The sequence below is a fragment of the Taudactylus pleione genome, unplaced genomic scaffold (genome assembly GCF_031769625.1).
Source record: "Taudactylus pleione unplaced genomic scaffold, aTauple2 ptg000202l, whole genome shotgun sequence".
Classification (NCBI taxonomy): Eukaryota; Metazoa; Chordata; class Amphibia; order Anura; family Myobatrachidae; genus Taudactylus; species Taudactylus pleione.
The window spans coordinates 8502404-8518943 of NW_028284604.1; the positions used below are offsets into that span (position 1 = coordinate 8502404).

A 16540-nucleotide genomic window follows, 5' to 3' on the forward strand; every position below is an offset into this window, starting at 1 on the left:
GCATTCCTGTTACGCTGGCTTTGTGAGCATGGATTATCCATAGGGTTTACTACATTCATACATTATTTTTTAACTTTTTTTGCGCAGTAACAATGTCGCGACCTACCAGCATGTCACCAAGTCAGAACCCAGTACAACAGCCAGGTTCCTCCAAGTCCGGGAAAGCAAAGGGATTCAAAGACATTCGTATTGATGAAGAAGTGAAAATAGCAGTCAATATTGCGCTGGATCGATTTCGTTTTAGTGATCAGAAAGGTAGGCTTGTTTTATCTTCATCTTCTACTGTTTGCTTCCATTCATTTGTATCAGTCACTTAAATAAATTCCATAAAAGGTATCCTGTTGTGATATTTTGTGAATGCTGTGGCCTGCAAAGCAGGATTGTCTCTCCAAGACTCTCTCTGACAGCCTCAATGGACGCCAGTTCAACATACGTTTTTAGTTGAATATCAAGAATGTAGTTAAACAATACACTTAGTAGCCACTTTCTAGTACTATGTAGAACTCACATTTTGCTACAAGAACAGCCTAAAGTCTTCATGGTATGTACTCAACAAAATATTGGAAATATTCCTTACAGATTCTGGTCCATGTTGATATGATAGCCTCACGCAGTTACTGTAGATTTGGGGGCTGCATATTCATGCTGCAAATCTTATTGCACCACATTCCAAAAGGATGGTGGTGTCTAGATGCCCTTCGCGGAGAGGACTCTGACATCATAAGCTACTGTCCAATGTCATTCCCTACTATCCACGTGGGCATAGAGGGGGAATATAATCTTGTGGCGAGTGTAGTGAGTCACTGTGCCCGAAGCGTGGCGAGCAGACAAGTTTCTTCTCTAGGTGGACGTTATGGGTATAGAAGTGCACTTCCGCCCACACTGCACGTCATTATAGTCCCAAAGGGGTATACAGTCATTGTGAATTTCAACAGGCACAATGTTGACAGTTCATGTTAAGGTTAGGTCTCAAATAACTAAAAATACTATGTTGACATTTTGTTCACCTTCTCCAAAGGTGCTGTATTAGATGGAGATGTGGTGACTGTGGAGGCCATTAGTGTACACTGATCTCATCGTCCATGCCCATAGAACCGGCTTAGGGTGATATGTGCTTTGTGATCCTGCTGAAAGTAGCCATACAGGGATGTACATGGTCAGCAACAATAGTCAGACAATCTGTATCCCTAAAGCAATGCTCATACAGTATTAAGGGGCTTAATGTGTGCCAAGAAAACATTCCCCACACCATCCTCTTCAAAGTTTGATGTACTGATGAGTTCAGAGATCCTTTTCTCCATACCACTGTTGTAACGATGTCTAGTATGTTAGGTCGACAGTTATGTTGGAATGTCGACATGCTTAGCATGTTGAAAGTTGCTTTGTCTACATTCATCATGTCTACACGGATGCTATGATAGACTGTTGACAAACCATCCCTGGTAGTCTAGGTGGTGCCTTACCTGGTCTCTGCGGCAGCAACGTCTTCAGAGTTGTCTTTGGGTCCCATCATGAGGAGCAGTTCCAGCAAAGACATCTGAGCAGCGGCGTACCAGTGAGTTATCACTCAGGACCCCAAATAGTGCATGTTTTCCAGGTCTCTTCACAGAATCACAAGTGAAATATTTAGCTCCACCTGTCAGTGAGTAATGAACACACCTGTACACCTGCTGGGAATCCTGGAAAACATGACCTGTGTGAGGTCCTGAGGACCGAGTTTGAGAACCACTGATCTAGTGCCTAACCCACCCTTCCCCCATAGCTCAACCCTAACTCCCCCCGGCGGCATCTGACCCTAACTGTCAGCATTCTGAGAATGCCGACAATACACGTCGACATTGTAAACATGTTGGCATTCTGAGGATATCGACATGGTGCCTGTTGTCATGTTGAACCATGGTAACTGTCACCCATGTGACCGGGTATCGTGGTTATTTCAGACATACCGCTTTTATACCTAAATTCCGGGACTGACCCGGAGGTTGGAACAGGGTTCTAAACCGGATCAGACCCGGAATTTAGTCGGCACCGACCCAGGATATTCCAGAGTCGGCGGCGTTCAAGCCAAAGCCGGGTCTACAGTGACATGGCTTCTCCAGCTTGGAGGTGGACGCTAGAGATGACGTTATCTCCAAGCTCCACTGAGGCCGGCCAATTGGCAGGCAATGCAGTGCGCTCCAGGTCATCGTGACCCGGATTGCGCCATTTACACTGCAGGGTTTCATGGGTTATTTCCGTGTTAAACCCTGCAAGTTACCTGGGTTGGATTGCAGGGTCACTCCACCCGGGAATCGAACCCTGTCCCCTTTTACACCAAGGAGCTACCCGGGTTAACCCTGCAATAACCCGGGTTTTAGCTCCGGTGTAAAAGGGGTATTACTATCTGCTTCCTGGCAGCTTGTACCAGTCTGGCCATTCTCCTGAGCCTGCAGAACTGCCACTCGCCTGAGGTTTGGTTAGTTATGTGCACCATTCTCTGTAAATTCTTCTAGAGACTGTTGTGTGTGAAAATCCCAAGAGATCACCCGTTTCTGAGGTACAAGAACACTCATCAGGCACCATTGCTGAGTCGCTGCTACATGACCGGCCAATAAAATTTTGCATTAATGAGCAGATGTGGCTAATAAAGTTCCCACTAAGGGCCTGATTCAGAGACGGGCGCTCTGAAAGAGCGCTCGCTCTGAATCAGGGCGTTTTTTTGTATTTTTTTTTTTGTGCGGCCCCCTGGCCGCTCGCATAGCTGTGGGTGACCACCCACAGCTATTGCGAGTGGCCAGGATGATGGTCGCGATGGTCAAGACCGTCGCGACCATCGGGGCTTGCGACGAGACCCTTGTGGTAGGGTCTCTTGGCCGCAAGCCCCAGAGAGCTTCTGGCTGAGTGTGTATACAGTACTCTTCATGTAGTCTCTTGGGTAGCATTCCACTTTGTGTTTAAAATGTCGCAAACCCTAATGGTGCATACACACGGTCAGACTTGCTAGATCAATGATGAACGATTTGAACGATTTTACCAACGATTTCATGAACGATGAACGATTTCTGACAGTATTTAAATTAATGAAATAGTCCAAATCCGACTGCAAACACAGTCGATTTCAGATATCGTTATCTGACATGCGGGCATCCAGATCGTTTCTCGATTCATGTCAAACATGTCAACGATATGAATGAAACATGTTTGACATGAAAATCTGACCGTGTGTACCCTCCATTAAAGTGAAAACCCTTCATATAGGTGAAAAAAACAATATAAAAGGGAAATTTATATGGATATATTTTATACATTGTGCATATTTTGCTGTCTGAAGATTGCCATTGTTATATCTCCCTGTATTGTTCATTTTTTTGTTTAGATTGATTAACTAAATAAATAATTCCCCCCCCCCCCCCTCATTTTTACCTGTTCCCATTTAGCAAATGAGGTATGAAAACACTTTTCTACTTCAGGGTCCATAGGGTATCCACAGGATACCTTGGGGTATAGGTGTGACGTCAGTCGCCGGGCACCATAGAGTTAAGCTTTTCAGCCTCCCAGGATGCACTAGGGTCCCCCTCCTATACCCCGCCCCCGAGCCAAGGCACCTCAGTTTAGTTTGGTGCCCGGCCGGAGTCGGGAGCACCTGTCGGAGTGGGGGCTAGAAGAGCCCCTGAAGCTTTCTTCTATGCAGCTGTGGCTGCACATCTGGATGTACAGCATGGACATTCAGTCCTGACGTCCATGCTGTCTTCCCTACACCCCCGCCGGTACCAGAACGCCAGTACCGATCCGGGGATGCTGGTGAGCATCTGGGGTCACAGCTAGCGGTGACCCCAGATGTTCCGGACCATGGCCGGATTCAAGGGGGACAAAGGTAAGCAGCGGGGTCCCGCGGTGGGTCCCCGCTGGTCACATGGTCCTAAGTCCCCAGGCAGGGGGCTCCCTGGGGACTGGCTGCAGCGTGGAGCCAGGCGACCAACCTGCGCTTCCACTACCCCCTGGGACAGCGGACCGCAGCAGAGCGGTAGCGCTGCGGCGTCCCAGGGGTTAAATGCATGCCAGGGGAGCGCGCCTTCCCTGTCTCACAGCCGGCGCCTCCCCCGCTGCACACAGCCCTCTCTGCACGCTGCCGACTGGTCCTGTGGCAGCGCTCCTCCCCCAGGCCAGACTCCTCTCTGCTCCTCGGCGGCCATCTTCTCCTGAACGCATGGTGAACGCTGCTGGAAGCCTGGAAGGAAGCATCGTGGTCTGGGTCCCCCTGCATACCTCTCCTCCGCTGTGGTCAGGTCTGTGTATGCAGCGCTGTGTCCTACCAGGCCCTGTGTCTGCGTAGTTGAGTGATCAGCGCTGTTAGTGCAGGAATTGATTTTCTTTGCATTGTATGTGACTGTGCTAGCGCTGCTGCCTGTAACTTTTCTTCTAAACTGTCAGCTTTATTCTGTCCCTGTTCTTTCTGCTAAGCCCTTGCGGTGCGGTGCTGCAGGGTGGTTTCTCGCCTATTTACTATATAATTGGTGAGAGGGGTCACATACTTGGTGCCATCATGTCTGAAAGTGATTTTCCTCTCCGGCTACAGTGTACTACGTGTAAAGTACCGTTAGCGGAGGGGGAGGGTAGCGCGGAGGGCCTTTGCCGGCAGTGTTTGTCCATGGCGCGGCCGCTTACGGTTACAGCATCGGTACAGGAGCCGCCCTGGGCTTGTTTCGCTCAGGCGCTTACAGCCTTAGTGGGCCAGTTAGCTCTGCAGCCCGCATTTACACCGATGGGTTTGTCCCAGCAGTCAGTGGTGTCGTCACCCATGCAGGGTTTCCCACGACAATTGGTGGTACCCCACAGTCTCCCTATTTCCCCGCTCCCGGTTTCTCAGGAGCCAGCGTGGGTTAGCTCCCTGACGAGTTCTGTACAGCACTTGTCGGATGTGTTGCAAGGGGAGTCTGTGATGCGGCCGCATAAACGGCCGGTGGCGTCTCTGTCGGCTCCTTATGAGGATGACGAGGGGACGTCTGATGATGGGGAGATTCTGGATCCTTACGATCAGGAACCTCTCCACACTAAGGACGCTGATGCTAAGTCCAAAGTATATATTCCTGGACTTGGTGATTGAGGACGAAGTTCCCCCAGCGGCTAAATCTAAGTATGCCTTTTTCAAAGATGTGAAGGGCGATGCCACAGTCTTTCCTCTTTCGGGTCAGTTAGTGGACCATTTAGAGGAGGCGTGGAAACAGCCTGGCAAAAGATACCAGCCGCAGAGATGCCTGGCGGTGGCTTATCCGTTCGCGGATAATTATTTTGCAAAGTGGGAATCCCCTCCACAGGTGGATTCTCACGTAACCCGTCTTGTCCGTAGTGCCACATTGCCGATGCCATCCATGTCCTCCCTTAAGGATGCTACGGACCGCAAGGTGGAGATCTGCCTGAAGTCCGCTTATTCCCTTGCGGGGGGGGCAGCACGGCCGGCTATGGCCATTTGCTGGGTTGCCAGAGCGATGGAGCGCTGGGCGGATTCATTAGAGGCTTCTTTTGATTCCGACTGTCCGGCCGAACAGGCGGAGTTGATTGGTAATCTCCGTGATTCGGCCACTTATATCAACGAGGTGGCCCTAGACATTAGTACTCTGGTGTCTAGAATTTCTTCAGCAGCGGTAGCTGCTCGTCGCACCTTGTGGCTGTGATCCTGGAAGGTGGACGCAGATTCCAAAAAGGGTCTGGAGGCGTTGCCGTTTACAGGAAAAGTTCTCTTCGGTCCGGATCTGGATAAGATTGTGGCCACGCTGGCGGCAGCCAAATCGGCTTGTCTCCCGTCGGCTGCTGCTCCTTCTGGTTCTGGACCATCGTCCTTTCGGTCATCTAGGGCCCAGGGCAGGCCCAAACCACAGTCGTTTCCTCGACAGGCTGGCCCTAAGAAATCGGCCAAGCCCCGGAAGCAGGTATGGAGTACCAGACGTCCAGCCCCCAAGCCAGATGACAAGCCTGCGGCCTGACGGTCTGGGCCTCCCTTTGGGAGATCCCAGGGTGGGAGGCCGCCTGCTGCAGTTCGCCCAGTGTTGGTCGGCCACTACGACAGACACTTGGGTTCTCGAGGTGGTCTCCCACGGGTACGCCCTCTCCTTCCGGCACAGACCCCCGGTGCGATTCTTCACCACGGGTCTATCATCAGACCGGAACAAGGCTACGGAGCTGCGGAAGGTATTGCACACTATGCTCTAGGCTGGAGTTATAGTGCCTGTTCCATTCTCCCAGAGGGGCCAGGGTTTCTATTCAAATCTTTTTTTGGTACAGAAACCCAATGGGTCGTATCGTCCGATTCTCAACCTCAAAGCACTCAACAAGTCTTTGCGGGTTCCGAAGTTTCGGATGGAGACCCTACAGTCCATCATTCTGGTGCTGGAACCTGGGGACTACATGGTGTCATTGGACATACAGGACGCTTACCTGCATGTCCCTATTCTTTTGCGCCATCAACAGTTCCTCAGGTTTGCAATCCGCAGCAACCATTTCCAGTTTCGGGCGTTACCTTTTGGCCTGGCGACAGCACCACGTGTTTTCACCAAGGTGATGGCGGTCATGGCGGCTTCTCTGCGGCTGCAGGGAGTCCGCATGTTGCCGTACTTGGCCGACCTGTTATTGGTGGCAGGATCTCCAGAGGTCCTGTTACGCCACTTGGACCTGACCATTGCACTGCTGCAACGGCACGGCTGGCTAATCAACTGGCAGAAGTCCACTCTAATCCCGTCTCGGAGGATTCTGCATCTTGGAGCCTTATTGGACTCGGGACAGCAGAGGATCTTCGTGACGGAGGACAAGATCTCTGCTTTACAGTCAAGGGTGCGCAGTTGTCTGCACAGCCGCCGGGTGTCCCTACACTCGGCGATGAGGTTACTGGGCTCCATGGTGTCGGTGTTCGACATGGTGGAATTCGCCCAGTTTCACTCCAGACCTCTGCAGCACCTGATCCTGTCCAAGTGGAACGGGCTGCCTCAGTCTCTGAAGTCCCAGACGATTGTGCTCACCCCGGAGGTTCGCCTGTCCCTTGCTTGGTGGTTACAGACGACCCACCTCAACAAGGGACGTCCGTTCTGGGTTCCAAATTGGGTCCTATTGACAACGGACGCCAGTCTTCGGGGCTGGGGAGCAGTTTCGGGTCCACACTTGTTCCAGGGCAGGTGGACGCCGACAGAAGTGGAGCTTCCAATAAATATCTTGGAACTCCGTGCGGTCTTCAATGCTCTCCAGCAGGCACATCGGTTTCTCCAGGGTCACCCGGTGCAGGTCCAGTCGGACAACACTACCACCGTGGCCTACATAAACAGGCAAGGAGGAACTCGCAGTCGGGCGGCTCTCATAGATGTGTCTCGGATCCTGGTTTGGGCGGAGCGCAATCTTCCGGCCATATCAGCGGTCTTTATCCCGGGAGTGCTAAATTGGGAGGCGGACTTTCTAAGTCGCCAGGATGTTCATCCGGGGGAATGGTCCCTGCACCCGGACGTTTTTCAAATGCTGGTGGATAGGTGGGGTCTTCCAGAGATCGATCTCATGGCGTCCCGGCACAACAACAAGTTGCCGGTGTATGGGTCTCGCACAAGAGACGAAGGGGCGTCTCTGGTGGATGCTCTGTCCGTCCGGTGGACGTTCCGGTTCGCATACCTGTTCCCTCCGGTCTCCCTTCTTCCACGGGTAATCCGGAAATTCAAACAGGAAGGAGGGATGCTCCTGTTGATAGCTCCCGCGTGGCCCAGACGGCACTGGTTCTCAGACCTTCAGGGTCTGTCCGTGGACAGTCCTCTGCGGTTGCCGCTACGGCCGGACCTTCTGTCTCAGGGTCCTTGTCTTCACCCGGACCTGACTCGGCTGTCTTTGACGGCGTGGCTGTTGAGACGGCCATGCTGAGGTCCCGGGGGTTTTCCAGCTCTGTGGTGCGTACCATGTTGCGAGCTCGGAAACCGTCTTCCGCGAGGATATACCATCGCGTGTGGCATACGTTCTTCCAGTGGTGTCGACCGAGAGGTTATGCACCGCGGGAGTTTCGTCTGTCTCGGATTCTCGCCTTCCTGCAAGCGGGACTAGATCATGGGCTTCGCCTTGCTTCTTTGAAGGTACTGGTTTCGGCCCTATCTGTCTGGTTTCACCGTAGGATTGCTACAATCCCGGATGTGCGCACCTTTATGCAAGGTGTTCTCCGCATTCAGCCGCCCTTTGTTGCACCTGTGGCGCCTTGGGATTTGGCTGTGGTCCTGAGGGCTCTCCAAGGACCGCCGTTTGAACCACTGGGCTCAGTGGATCTTAAATGGCTAACAGCTAAGACTGTTTTCCTTCTGGCTATTGCTTCGGCCAGACGTGTTTCTGATTTAGGGGCTCTTTCTTGTAAACCCCCTTTCTTGGTTTTTCATGGGAACAGGGCAGTGCTCCGCACTCGGCCCGAGTTTCTTCCCAAAGTTGTTTCCCAGTTTCATGTTAATGAGGAAATCGTTGTTCCGGCCTTTAACTCACCGGGTCTTTCCGTGGGTGAGGCCTCTTTGGATGTTGTGCGGGCCTTAAGGACTTATGTTGACCGCACTTCTTCGTTTAGGAAGTCGGACGCTTTGTTTGTCCTCTATGGCTTCCGTAAAAAGGGTTGGCCTGCTTCGAAGCAAACTTTGGCAGCCTGGATCCGTATGGCTATTTCTGAAGCTTATCTTCATGAAGGCCTACCGGTTCCTCTTTCTCTGAAGGCTCATTCCACTAGGTCTGTGGGTCCTTCGTGGGCAGCTCGACGTGGTGCCTCTGCAGTCCAGATCTGCAAGGCTGCTACGTGGTCTTCTGTCCATACCTTCGTGAGGTATTACAGGTTTGACACCTTCGCCTCTCAGGATGCTTCCTTCGGGCGGTTGATTCTCTGTTCTGCACAGGAGCATCCCCACCCTTAAAGGATACTGCTTTGGGACATCCCCAAGGTATCCTGTGGATACCCTATGGACCCTGAAGTAGAAAATATGAGATATGGTAACAACTTACCCTTGTTATCTCTATTTCTACGAAGTCCATAGGGTTCCACAGGACTCCCGCCCTGTCGCACCTGTGCTGCAGATGGGCTTTGCTCTGGTCACCGGTTTTCCGTCTCCCTCTGGTGAGAATGTGATTCTTGTATGTGTCCAGATCTTTTTTCTCTCTCTTCCTTCTCCTCCTCCGGCCTATGGCTTGATAACTAACTGAGGTGCCTTGGCTCGGGGGCGGGGTATAGGAGGGGGACCCTAGTGCATCCTGGGAGGCTGAAAAGCTTAACTCTATGGTGCCCGGCGACTGACGTCACACCTATACCCCAAGGTATCCTGTGGAACCCTATGGACTTCGTAGAAATAGAGATAACAAGGGTAAGTTCTTACCATATCTCATATTTTGTTGCTTGCTGCAATTGATTATAATTCTGTTCATATGTCCATTTCTCCATCATTTTGTTATGTGAATGACTAGACCTGAATACAATGTGGCCACACATGGCATGGCAAATTATATTGACCCTTAGGTTGTTTTTTTATCAGTCATAACTGCTGGAAGATGTGATTCTAAAGTAGTGGGTAAGGCTGGTAACTGCACACGTGGGTAAGGCTGGTGACTGCACACGTGGGTAAGGCTGGTGGCTGCACATGTGAAGTTTGTACTTATTAGCTGATGAGTCCACAATTTGCTTCCAATCAGATGCTGGTTGGTTAGGTAGTTTTTACTCCAGACATGGAGAACTAGGTATTTGGTTAAAAATGTCCAAATTGCCTGATCTGATTGATTTGTATGTGACCACTTTTATAAATGCCTAAGACTAAGCTGATCATTTTCCCACCCTCACTTCTCACAATGTCTCCTCTACCCCCAAAGTGCGCTGTCTTGGAGTTATCCTGGACTCCTCCCTGTCCTTCAAACCACACATTCAGCACCTCTCGCAGTCCTGCCGTTTCCAGAACAGACCCTTTCTCACCCAGGATGCTACTAAAATGCTCATCCACTTACTCATCATCTCCAGATTGGACTACTGTAACGTCATCCTATCTGGCCTCCCTGACTCCCACCTCTCTGCACTTCAATCTGTCCTCAATGCTGCTGCCTGGCTCATCTTCCTCTTCAAATGTACTACATCTGCCTCCAATGGCTCCCCCTCCCCTTCAGAACCCAATTCAGGGTTCTTACACTTACTTACAAAACACTCACCCAATCCTCTCCCATTTACATCTCTGATCTCATCTCCCTCCACACTCCTGCCGCCCTCTTCGCTGAATAAATGCACGCTGTCTCTCCTGCCAACCGATTACTTTTTCCCACTCCCGCCTCCGAAATTTTGCCTGTGCTGCTCTAGTGTTCCCTCTAGCTCGGGCGGGAGGCAGGGCGCCGGAGCTAGAGAGGGCATGCCCGTGCGTGCGCCGAAGGTGCGCGCGACCGAGAAGGGGGCGTGGTCATCGGAAAAGGGGGCGTGTCTATAAGACGCATCCCCTTTTCGTCACTCTTGGGGGCGTGCCCGGCACTTACGGACACGCCGGGCAGCCCCCAAGCCCTGCAGACAGGGAGAATAGATGCCGGGCGCATGCGCCCGGCGTCTATTCTCCGGCGGTGACCGGGTCACCGCATGTTTCTCCACCCGCGGGACACTGCGTCCCGCGGGTGACAACGGCTCCCGCAGGCTGTGAGGGCAGGGCGCTTTTTGCCCTCCTCCTGGAGGGCAGGGTGCTTTTTGCCCTCCAGAAGGACGGCAGGGCGCCGCGCCCCGCTAAAACAGCCTAGCGGGAACGCTACTGCTCTCTACCTCTGGAACTCTCTCCCTCTCCCCATAAGACTCTTCAAACAGGCTCTCAAGACCCACTTCTTCATCAAAGCCTTCCAGCTCTCATCCTAACCTGCTGCTACATGCTCCTTCCTCCCCGCCTACCCCTTCTGTGTTACGCTTGTTTGTCTGCCCCTCCTCATTAGAATGTAAGCTCTCACGAGCAGGGCCCTCTACCCTCTTGTGCGACTCCTTACTTAAACTTTCATTTACTCACTCCCCACTAGTGCACCTAACACTTGGTTGCTTACACTCTGTTTCTTACTTGAGTGTTATGATCGCTAATGCAGCAATGTATATAAACCTTGTCCTTGTCCTGCATTGTATTGTACTGTAAGTCACTGGTTTCTTGTTCCCTTATTTTTGTACTATGTAAGGCGCTGCGGAACACTTGTGGCGCCATATAAATAAAGGATCATAATGATACATTACTTTAGTATGGCTTTTTTAATTTCACTAGGACGCCCATCGGCCGCAGCATTAGCATAAAGACGCAGTAGTGGCTGCGACAAAAGTCGCAGCAGCCGCTACTGCAACTGTGTCCACCACTGCATCGCTCCCTAAGTGATTATATAAGACAAGTATTATGGACCGGGTTGCTATCTGTTGTGTCTGGCATTGCCTAGGCTTTTATTTTATTTTCCCCTCTCCCTATCTATCTCGTGCTCACCTAGCCTTGTCTCCATAGTTCCTTCTCCCTACACCTCCCTAGCAGCCCAGCATCCTAGAGTCTGCCATACTTTCCTCCTAAGCTAGTAGGGATAGGTTGTTATTGTGGGTGGGATACCTGGCAGGCTGCAATGGTATTTGTTGTTGGTATGTCTTCTGTCTTATGCTGGGTACACACTAGACAATGTGTGTACCCAGCGATGGCAGATGCGAACTCACGATATATTGGGCGGTGCGCACATACTGCACAATCTAGTGTATAACCATAGTTTCCCTGCCGCATCCAGAGGTATGGTGTCGGTTACCGGATCTTCTGATATGCCGTGCATGCACAGGAGATTAGAATATGCGACCAACAACACTCGTGAATATGTGATAGTGCGTACACACTGAGCATTGTGGCCGATATATTGTTTTAATCCACGTCAGAAAGATATAACGTTCGATATATCGCTTTGTGTACCCAAATTAAGAGATGTGGGCTTTTGTGGGGGCGCACATTCACCAATTTTTAACTCATCATTATACCCTTTAACTGTCACCAGACACCATACATGATTATATCATTAAATCACCATCTATTTTGATACAGTGCATCGCGGAAGCAACATTAACTGAATTTAATGCTGTGAGTCTATTTGGGTATGTCTGTTATCAGCTTGTACATATGGATACTGTAGTTTTTACTCACTGTTGCGCTACTGCCATAACATTGGATGGGCACTATTGGTAAACAGCTATTTGAAAACATCCAGCAGGTTCTCAAAGTAATTGAGGACCTTTCTCAAATGCACTTAAAATGTTCTTTGATGTGGAGCACATGTGTATTCATTATTGACTGACATATTTAAAAAAAATCACAGGTGGTGCTAGATATTGCTTGTGTATCTTGTCAGGAGGCCATAAGGTCCAAAACACCCTAAAATTGCAAAATAGGCACCTTAAATCTGCTCAGGTGAAGACTGCACAAATATATTGCCACATCCCCACTATGTGGCTGGATTGGTCCATTTATGGCACCTTAAAGCTGGCCATACACAGCAGCTTGGTTAAATGCCAACCCACACACCTAGATGGCCATTCACATTCTATGCATTGCTGTCTAAACTTTGTATGCTTCCTGCTAGACTGTCTTCCAGGAGTGAAAGCATAGATTGTCCCACATTGTTCTTTGTATGGATCTTATCTTTGTACTGCTGCATATGTTACAAATTACTATATAATATAAATATCATTATATTTGCAGATGTGTAAAATCAAATTCAATTAGTAAATTCTATCTCCTTTTTTTGTTGCAGAAATGGATTTCCCTTCTTCTTTGACCAGCACTGAAAGAGCTTTTATCCATCGTCTTGCGCAGTCACTTGGACTAATATCTAAGAGCAAAGGGTATGTCACTCTATGGTGTAAATATTTATTCCCTATTATGTTAATTTCTTATGTCAAAAATCACATATGCAAGACCATGAAACTGTGGTTTTGGTGGTATGGTTAAAAGAGAATTCGGTCTCACCGGCTTAGCAATATAAGATCACAATGGTCACGCTTGCTATCAGGCCCATGACCTTAGGGGGGATATATAGGCTAGTCACCTAGTTTTCATAGGGCCTATGTGAGACAGGATCAAAAAACAAGGGGAGAGCAACCTCTGCCATCCAATAGACGCACTGTCCGTCACAGCCAGCCAGTCAGCTAGTTCTCACAGAAGGGAAACCCTAAACTGGGTATAGAGTCAGTACAATGGGCTTTAATTAAAGAAAACTCCTGATGACACATGAAGAAGTATAAATACAATAATACTGTAAATGCAGCATCTATTTCAGGATTTGATGATCCTTATTTCAGCTCTCTGCCCTTCTGATCCACGGGAGGTTTCTGTCCTCCCTGAGCTCACCTTAGGACACACGTGTTACCGTTTCACAGGTGTACCGCCCACAGTCAAACTCCTCACCTGCCACTGAAGCAATATTTGTGTGCAGACATATAAGGTATTAATGTTTATTATAGGGATACAATTATCATTGCTACAGATGTGTCCTCATACACCTAGCCTCAATACGCCATGTGGCGCGAGGCGCCTGGCACAAGGGAGCCGTCACGTCTTGCGTGACATGGCTTGCATCGAGCGTGTTGTTTTGGCGTATTTTTCATCTGAAAATGCATCTTCGCTGCAATCGTATGTGACAAAACTGCAATGATTGATTTTTGTATGTGACACTTGTATATCGGTGTGCGTCTGAGTCTGTATATGGAGCACAATGAAACTTAGCATGGAAAAAAGCTGTGGCCTTTGCATCATAGCACTTCATATACAAATTCATACGTGGTCACACATAGATATACAAGTGTCACATATCAAATTAATCAGTGCAGTCTCGTGAAGCAGGTTGTCACATCTGATTGCGACTAAGATGCATTTTTTTGCGCAAAAAAGACACTCAGTGCAAGTCGAGTCACACGGGACGTGGTGCAACGAGAAGGGCTGATTGTCACGACTGTGGCAAGTGTATGAAATGAATCCAAAATAAATGTAATATATTAGTATTTATTCCTGCATTATTTTCAGAAAAGGTACTAATAGGTATCTGACCATAAGAAAGAAAGATGGCTCTGAAGCCGCTAGTGCACTCATGTCCTGCTGTCTGATGCAAAACACAAAACACGCCATGCGGAGCCTCATCCAGCGCTTTCCTGTCACCAATAAGGAAAGGACAGAGTTACTTCCCAAGACTGAGCGCGGCAATGTGTTTGCTGTAGAAGCCGGTTAGTACATTTTTCTTTACCCACAACATTTTGTTTCTTTTTTACTTTCAGCTGACGTAATTTATGCCGCATTCTATATTGTTTCCATCTCTCAAGTCTTTGCTGCCAGAATATATCGTACAGATCGATCGAGATATATTCATATAGATTGCTTAGCACTTAAGGTTTTCCAGATAAGGGTTTATTACATAGGGCAGTGGTTCCCAAACTTTCTTGAACCATGGCGCCCTAGAGTGTCAGCATTTTATTTATTGTACCCCAGGCCGAAGTTTCTGATTGGGAAATTCAGCAAATATCTTTAAATTAAGAAGATTGTGCTTTCCTGTCATCCAGTTCTGTGGCAGTGGATAGGGCTGCTCTTCTGTTTGTCCACATATTTTATAATAGGCAAAACCAGTGCTTGTGACTTCCAATCACATTGACCATAAATTTGATTTGTTCCAGGACCACCAACCCGTGGAACCCCTGCAAGTGCCCCTCGGCACCCAGTGTGGGAACCACTAACATAGGACCTGATTCAGAGACGTCCGCTGATGTCACTACAGACGTGAATTTGTACGCAGCGACTGTAGGAAAATACGCAAATGTCATAGCTGCCTAGATTTATTAAGGAGGGCACAGACGGCTTCGCGACTTCATGCGACTGCATACAAAGACGTATCATCGGTCGCAGATCAATCGATAACTGGCCTTCTGAGTAACCCTATGGTCGTGCACAATGGCTGCGGGAACTGAGACGCCGGAGCCATTTTTACTGTCTATGGGATCGTAGTCGCAGGCTGAGACGAGCTCCGAAAACGGTCATGACACGCCTGTGTTTGCGTCGCCACCTCCCCATTGCCTCCCACAAACGGTGCTTGCCTGTCAATCACTTTGCAAATAAATTCTCACTGCGAGCGCCAACGAAAATGAAACTTAACGCGTGCGCAGTGCGACTCAATGACGCGTGTGCAGGTTACAGATAATCTCTCAATTGAGTAAACATCAGCATTACGTCCATCTCTTAATCAGGCCCAGAGTTTGGAGCACAATGCCTAGCTCTAGAACATTGCAACGGACATTCTCAGCAACCATAAAATTGCTCTAATGTTCGATGATGCAAACGATGGTGCAACTTGTAACGCAAAGCGGCATATTAGAGCCCGCAGCCAGTGGCTGTCTCTGTATGAATTCTAACGGCTGCGGCATTAGCATAAAGTCACCATTGCACTGCGTAAAAGGACTCAGTCACGGCTTCTCTAGCGTTCACCTCTGGATCAGGCCCTTGGTCTCTGTAAATGACATTGCACTGAGCGATAAGTATTCATTTTATCTTTTTTTATTGAAAGTTTTTACATCTGGTTTTCATTCTGGAGATTCTTTAATTATAATTGTAATTCTAGAATATTTTTGATAGTGGAAGACAAGTTGCTAACCCTGAAGAAATCTGGAGTTCTGTTGTAGCACAACTACTGTATGTAATAACCAGAGCAAGTAATCGCTGGACTGATGGAATCTAGTACTGGTGCACATTGTGCCCGATTCAGAGATCGTTACTCATTTGAGCAATGTTTTCCTACTGCACATGCACAAAAAATCCAGAAATCATTTACTGTGCATGCACAAACCCAGGTGTCCTATGCCGTACGTAATTGCGTATGGAAACACTAACACTTTCAAAGGGGTTTGCGATCTCTAGGAGTATCAGTGTGGAGACTGGGCAGTGACCTAAAGTGATCGTAAAAAGAGGCCATTTCATGAGCGTGTTATGGGAGTATCACACTGCTGCGTTTCCAGTCACAACTCCACAGCTTAGGAGGCCATGTTTAGTTGGATTAGAGGAGAGTAGCTAGAGTAAACCCTAGGCTAGCGCAAATGTCGATGGTTTGATCGATGTTGGAGTGTTTTACAATCTACATCCCGATTGCACGGACTACGTAACATGAAAGTGGGCGCCTGAACGCTCGTACACTCCATTGCACCAGTAAGCACAAAGTGAGGGCTGAGATTAGCATTGCATATTCCCGCGACCGCTCTTGCGAGAACGGCTGTGAATGAGGCTGCATTATCAACCATCTCTGAATCAGGCCCATTGTTCTGACCGTATTGTTAAGTGCGTTGGCATCATGTCTGTGAAAAATTCTATAACGTCCAGATCACATGATCTGCTTTATAAAATGTTTGTTCCCAATAGTTTCCTTTTTCTTTTTAATGATTGTTCATTTGAGAAGTATCTCCTATATAATTATTTAAATGGCAATATTGCTTTTAAAGTAATTTAAGGACCCTTCCCTATAGTATATCATCTCATGTATGTGTAGAATCTTGAATTGAAGCCTGTGCAATACATGACTGGTGCCTAGTTTT

At 48.9% G+C, this 16540-nt stretch overlaps 1 protein-coding gene across 2 annotated transcripts in view; it reads left to right on the top strand.

Annotated features, from left to right (window-relative positions):
* YTHDC2 (YTH N6-methyladenosine RNA binding protein C2) overlaps window positions 1–16540 on the top strand; it is a 136725-nt gene that overhangs the window by 971 nt on the left and 119214 nt on the right. For both annotated transcript variants that reach the window (XM_088477690.1, XM_088477691.1), the window contains exons 2-4: window positions 88–255; window positions 12730–12820; window positions 13998–14194. In XM_088477690.1, coding sequence (XP_088333816.1) covers window positions 93–255; window positions 12730–12820; window positions 13998–14194 — 451 coding nt within the window. In that variant the 5' untranslated portion in view covers window positions 88–92. The remainder of the gene's footprint in view (window positions 1–87; window positions 256–12729; window positions 12821–13997; window positions 14195–16540) is intronic.